The sequence below is a fragment of the Chaetura pelagica genome, unplaced genomic scaffold (assembly GCF_000747805.2).
Source record: "Chaetura pelagica isolate M959 unplaced genomic scaffold, ChaPel_1.0 scaffold3, whole genome shotgun sequence".
In the NCBI taxonomy this organism is placed as follows: Eukaryota; Metazoa; Chordata; class Aves; order Apodiformes; family Apodidae; genus Chaetura; species Chaetura pelagica.
The window spans coordinates 8505594-8512776 of NW_009952974.1; the positions used below are offsets into that span (position 1 = coordinate 8505594).

The 7183-nt window shown below is 37.5% G+C and overlaps 1 protein-coding gene across 1 annotated transcript in view; it reads right to left on the reverse strand.

Annotated features, from left to right (window-relative positions):
• Positions 1-1827, reverse strand: part of DPP4 (dipeptidyl-peptidase 4) — a 30400-nt gene extending 28573 nt beyond the window's left edge. Inside the window, exons 1-4 of the mRNA XM_009996287.1 lie at positions 1824-1827; positions 1362-1460; positions 760-854; positions 566-640 (exon numbers count right to left, since the gene is read on the reverse strand). Of these exons, the coding sequence (XP_009994589.1) occupies positions 566-640; positions 760-854; positions 1362-1460; positions 1824-1827 (273 nt within the window). The remainder of the gene's footprint in view (positions 1-565; positions 641-759; positions 855-1361; positions 1461-1823) is intronic.
• Between the last annotated feature and the right edge of the window lie 5356 nt (positions 1828-7183).

Sequence of the window (7183 nt, forward strand, 5' to 3'; positions counted from 1 at the left end):
TGCTGACAGCAGGGAACATAAATGTGGACATCCAAGTCCACTGTAAGCACAAGAGGACAGCCTTCTCTTATAAGCACATGCTACTTTTCATTCACCTTAGGTTTTCAACTCTTATGTCCACTACAATGTAACAACTATATATATACATAGCATATATGCACAAGCACATGCATAGAAGCATATCTACTCATCACTTCTCCCTATTCACACAACTCCTTGGACAGTCATGCCCATGTACTCTTCTAGATTGTCCCCCCAGATGCTCAGATCCAGCCTCATTTTCCTTATGACATCTCTCCATCCACTTTTTATCCATATTCTTTTCTCAGGCAGTCATACCTCTTCTGCCATGGTCATAGACAACACCAGTCTCTCCTCTCCTCCTCCTATCTGCTCAACTTCACTGTTCCCCTGCAGACATCCTCTCATACATCCACCCTTCTGCATTTGTCTCCCATTCTCTCAGTCTCTGCCACCCTTACTTTCAAGACCACCTTTTCACTCAGTCGTTCCAAAAACTCTTATTTTCCAGCTTCACCCTGAGAGAAGTGAAGTGCACTTGTACCTTTGTGTAGCTGTACTGCAGAAGAGCAAACTTTTGGTTAGAAGACAGTAGAGCTGTGGTTGCCTTGTATTTATCCTGTCAACAAAGTGCAAAAAGAACACATAAAGCACTGGTTCCAAAGAAATATACAGAACAAAATGTTAAATTCAATACCTTTCCCAACATCTGCATATATTATATACAAGTCAACGTACTAATGTTGTATTCGCCAAGATTACTGAGGAAGTTCCGGTGTCAGCATCAACAAGTAGGATGTCCCCATTAGCTGCTTTGTGAAGGTACTGATTTCCTGGAAAAACGAGAGAGCTTCTAATAAACCACAGAACTACTCTTTTCCCTTCTTGTTTTCAAGCAGGAAATAAAATTCTAAAATCTGGTCAGTGTTGTGTTTCCCACTTCTGTAATGAAAGTAAGTGTATAGCACAAGAATATTCACAAAATTAAGTCCTCTGCCTTCTTGGCATCTCTTTCCCTTGGGGCACTAGATACATTCAAAAGGAAAAGCTCCCTGTATCCTCCTGTTCCCTGATACCCTGATCAATCACAAGACACCAACACACTTCATACCAAAAAGCATAGAAGTCTGCTCTTTTAGCTGTAGAATACAACTTGCCATGAACAGAAACATGTATCTAAGGGGAGAAAACCTATTTGAGCTACACACTTTTCTCTAAATGGCACCAATAAATAATTTAACCTTTTTTTCATGATGCAGCAGTTACCTAAGCATGAAGATAGCATTTACTAAAGGTAGTACATTTTCTTCACATTCATGCTGTATGTAGAAATGAATTACCTGAAATCCACTGCAAATTATGTGTTCTATACTTATAGTCATTGTTCAAGTAATTCTGTAGAGTATATGTTATTTGAGAATCAGGCTCAGAGGTACTTTCTGAAAGAAAGAGACACAAGAGAGATTTTCATGTTGCTGTAAACTGCAAACTGCACCACCCCAGCTTCTTAATCCGACTACTCAAATAAGTGGGTTTTTGTTGCTAGTTATTGATGTGCTTTAGCTAACCAGCTCTGAACTACTAGCAGTAAGAAGGCACTACAGCTGTACTGCAAGATAAATTCAGCAAGCATAAAATAAAGGAGTATCAGTGAGATAGCTCAATAAACTCATGTAAAAATGATAGATGCCTTTTCTCTGCTAGTATTTATCTTTAAGGTACACAAGAGTTGTAACTTCTGAGTAAATGAAAATACCTTTTTGACAGCAACCTCTGGCCCTCTTATCTCAGGAAAAACATACCCATACTCCTCAAAAACTGAAAGGAAGTGATCTTAGTACTTTTCTTCCCTATGCGCACTCGGAACTTCACTGCAGAACCCTGACTGCTAATATTAGTGCAAAACATCAGCTGCGGGGTGGATCATGCAAAGTAGAGACGTACATGCTCATGTTTGAGAGTGGTGGATGGGCAAGGCTGTCCAGATGAATGAGATGTGGCACCCATGTGAGTATAGACATTGAAAGATACACTAAAATTAAAGTGGCTGTTGTACTTCATCACATATTCCATAACACTACTGTTCCTGTTCATCAGCCCTTCAATTGTGAATCATCTGATTATCATGAAACTCCAATTTCAGAAAAATGTCAAAGAAAAAAACCTAAGGAGCAGTAAAATTTTCAGGGAAGGTCTAGTTAAAAAAAAATAATAGTTAAATCACAAACACTTATAAGCTTATGATGAAATAACTGGTTAAATATTCACCCCTCTCTTGATGTGTGTTTCACCAAGGTATCTTAATGTTTACTGCAACATTATGATTTCTACTGCAAAATTAAACACAAGTAACTGGGTTACTATGAAAAGACTAAGTGAAACTTTGAACCCAGTTAAGCTAATGGGTTTGTTCATTAGCTCCAGTGCAGTGCAGTCAAATTCTATGAAAAATATTTCTTTCTTACTGGCTGCAGTGCACAAGCTACTCTCTTCAAAGTCTGAAAGGTTAAAATAATAATGTTTAAAAAAAACCTCTTTGTGAGTCTTTGTGAACTTCTTTCTGCGTCTCTGATAACAAAGACCTGAGTTTTTAATTTCAGATGGGAAATTATCTGCCTGCTTCCTCCTTTGCCTTTTTTTTTTTTTAATGAATGAAAACCTAAAAACTACCCTCCCAGAAATCTACACAGATCACAGGGAAAGGAATTACTATTTCAATAGGCAAAATTACTCCTTTTTTGTTACTACCAGCACAAATCAAAAGACCTAGTATAAAAACAATTGACAAAACCACTCAGGTACAGATGTAGTGACAGATCAACCAAGATAATAACCTGTCCCTATAAATTCTGAAAGTCTCAGTCTTAGAGCTACTTTTAATCAGACAGCCTCTTCTTTCAGTATGTTGAGGAAGAAAAAGAGTGCAAAGTCCTCGGGAACACACACACACACAAAAGCACCTCACAATAATTTTTTCAAGTTCTCTTTCTGCAGGTTAAATACATGTGACAGCTGGAACATGCCAAGAATATATATATCTATTAGCTATTAAAGTTTTAGTCTTATTTCCAAACAATAAGCACACTGCATACACACAGCACAGACTATACAACTATTGCTGCAATCAAAGTCAAGAGGTACAACAAACAGTTCAGCAAAGGTTAAAAAAAATCGCTTGCTCAATTCCATCTGAAATTTGACTGTTCTTAAAAATTACTAGTCTAGGTTTTTTGCTCATGAAGTTTTGATAAGAATATTAATTTTTCAGGTTAATTATTCTATAATAACTGAATATTTAATTTGATGGATTATGAACAAGTGTGGATTTGATATTCATGCACAGTTGTCTAGTTGGGAATATCACTTCTTCCTAATTGAATAAGTGTCATATTCAGTTAGAGGGGCTTCAGAAAGCAACAAAAATTCTCTCTTGGAAAAGGAGGAGCAATTTAAGACAGGTGGCTGATGAACAGGTTTAGGGATTTTTCCAGACTGATGAATGTTTTTCCCCCTGGTGACATACATATTTTGCTGAGGTCTCATTACTAAAAATCAGGCCACTATTAAGATTTGTTGGCTGTGTATAAAATTAAAATTTCATTTTCTGTCAACACCTTCCACAAAGTAACTGAATATGAAAACATACGCCAAGCTGTAAGGGTAGAGTCATAAAAGTTCTAGTTGAAGTAATTTATTAATTTGCAAGACAGGCCACTACCAGTGTCTTCTTACTTATGCATCATGCCACTGACCAAAGATAGTCAATATACATTGAATTCTCCGTTTTGGTTACTCTTTTTCAGAACCCATTTGAACAAAAATGTAAATCAGGTTTATTTTGACAAAATAAATTAGTTGTGGACATTCAAGAGTATTTTATTGGCTTTGAAGATTGGATACAGGTCAACATATGCTCATATTTTAGCAAAACAGCTTCTTTCACTGTTAGGTTGCTCAGAGAGGCTGTGAAGGGTGAATTTTCTCATTCTTCTTCTTTTTTTACTATTCCAGATACAGAATTATTTTTCTAAATTCCAAATGTCTAGCTTTCCATCTCTACCCTATTCTCACCCCCAACAGCGCATGCGTATTTCCACTAGCATAATAATATACTGGAAATATTTACATCACAATACCTGTGTTACAACAACAAAAGCTTAGTAATTCCTGGCAAGAAGACTCTTAACCTTTTATGTAAGTAGTACTAATACTAAGTTGATAAACAGTTCTGTGTTAAATTCTGGATTTAATATGTCAAGCTTTCTCAAGAGAAAAACTGAGTTGGTTTCTGTAGGTGTAGAGTGTAAAGTAAGAAAGAAGTTAAGTATTGTGTAAGGTTTATGGTATGACACATCACCATAGCAAAATCTAAACTTGTTGACAAATTACTTTTGGTATATGTATTGTTTATTCCCCAGTGTCAAGGCACATTTTACTAATTTCCATATCTAATAAAAAACGGTAAGAAAATATGCAACTAATTTAAAAGAGACTGAAGACTATAAAATCAGTAACAACTGAAGTTTTACTGCCTGTTCACCATTGGCAAGAGAGACTGAACCACAATAAGGGAAATATGGGTACAAGCATGATGCTAAGGAATAATGAGAAAGGGTAGAGAAACAAAAATTAGAGAAGGTGAATGAGCATCACCATTTTTAACATGAACAAGAATCATCTGCAAACTGAGAATGTAATTTAGGAACAGAGAGATACAAGAAGGGAAACCTGACTGATTCTGTAATTAGTCAGAAAACTAAATGACATTTCAGGCTATTTTTTCCAAACCTTTTTTCTTCCCTGTTTCTCTTCCTCTGTTTCTTCTTCTTGTAAAAAAGCACTCAAAAACCTACCCCCTACACTCAAGCCCCCAGTTACTGCCTGAGATGTGACAACTGGAGCACAGAAATTGTTTTCCAGCAAAGAAGAAAGTAAAAATTACTCTGCTGGGTCAGGCCTAAGGTTCACTTAAGCCAGTATCCCATCTGATTCCCAGAGGCTGATACTGGCCATGCAGGGGAGACCTTAACCCACAGGTGAGCACCGTGACAACTCTCAGGGCAGTTCACATAGGTGTTACTCTGTGGGCTGCAGAGATTTCCCCAGAGGGAAGTAATCATTAACTTTGCAATCAATAGCTTTGGAGTACCTCTCCGATTTGTCATATCTCCTACAAAGCAAGGAAATAAAAACAGCAGTGTCCTACAGATAGCAATCCACTGTTGGTTATTTTTTTATATTACATTACTCAACATTTTAATTAAGGTAGATAACCTGAGTTAAATGACAGTTACAGAGGTCAAGGACATACAGTAGGAAAACATTTCCATTCTCTATCTTTTCCTTCACTAGCTAGAAAAGTAATACATCCACACATAACATGAAGACTACGAGGATCCTGTAACTCAGAGCAAGGTGCAGGGATACACTGGGAAAAAGAGCACAGTTAAAACAGTGGGATTCAAGCCAAAAGACTGTTCAGGCAGACAAGTCTACAGCATACTCACAAGACAATTAACCTGCTCTATCTCCCATACAACTTTGGAGAGAATTTCAGCCATTTTTATTAAAGTCCTTTAGAAGCTATGTTACTAGAACTAACCACTGCTCATCATGTATATTATGGCTCTTTAAAAACACAGTCAATATTCTTATCTAAACACTAATTTTAAAATCTAGAATCAAAAGAGATTCTATTTAAAAAATCAATCCATTTCTGATCCATAGATTTAAATTCCCATACAGATTTTCTAGCTTTCTCCATAAACACCCTTAAACCTAAAGCCTTTCAGAACCTGGAATAATACAAGACCATGACATATCATAGGTGTCAGAGTCATTCATCTTGTGGCACAGATCTTCAAATATGAGGGTTGTCTATCAGCCAGAAGCCTCTTTGTATTTTTAATACACTATGAATATTTCACCCTTGGAGAATTAGACCTCTGGGTGAAGTAACTTGGTTTGCAATCAGACAGCTGTATAAGACCCCTCACTATATCGCTGTTCATGATTTGCTCATGGCAGCAGAATATTAGATATTGCACGGTCTCCTTTCTGCACTCGGCATTGGCTATTCTTCCTCTCACTCCTGGCTTTTCAGCCCAGCTGGCCATAACAAGTACTGCCATTAGAAAAGAGGCAATGCTGCCTGGCCCCTGAATGCTTCAATCTGCCTTTTGTATGGAAAGGTATGGGAGAAAAAAAATGGGAGAAGTGTAAGTAAATGGTAGGTGAAACATGAGCAGACAGACCACATTTTTTAGAAAATATTCATGCTTTAAGGGTAACCACTTGCTACTGTAGTCACCTCTTGAATAGCTCCGCAAAGCATAATAATGTTTTCATCAACAGACTTCAAACACAACCCTCAGGGCTGTTTTGAGATTAAACTGTTTGATGCAAGTAGCCCCAGGTGGCAAAGTAGGCAGTGGGTATAAACAAAAACAATAAAATTTTGTACACTGGTCTGCCTAAAGACCCTGAAGGTAAATATTGAAGGGCTGCACCCAAAATTAAGGAATGCTTTTGAAAATTTAAGTCTTCAGTATTTGCTCTTGCTAAACAGCTGCAAGAGAAGAAGCAGCAGTTCCACCTGGCCAGGCCTGGAGTCCAGCCAACAAGCTAGAACTCCAGAGTTGCAAAATTTCACAACCTTTCACAGCACTGGACCTCATTTATCAAACTAAATCTGTGCTACATGAATACTAAGCTTTTGAAATGAAAATACATTGAGAAGCATGATGAAGAGAAGAGCAACAGGCCAAAGGGAAGAAATCTAAACTCAAAATGGTCTGTGTATATCCACTGAGATGGAATAAAGACTTGACTGCGACTTGATTTTTATCAGAATAGACTTCAATTTACCATGGTCACAGTCTAGTGAGCTGCTGCTCCTTCTCTCGACCACCCCTCAATTTTCCCACCTTTCATTTTGTACTCAGTCCAGCACCTGTACTGTTCCAAGAGACATCCTCAGCTGACTTGCATGCCCTGAGGTGGTTCCTAAAAGCCATATAATCAAACTGAAAGTGATTAAGTGCTCTAATCTAGAAAGGAGTAATTATAAATGCACCACCTGTACACCTCTCTCAGCTAAGAGAAAACATTTGTTTAGCACCCTTCAGTCAAAAATTCAAAAGCACCCTGCAGTTCCTCAACT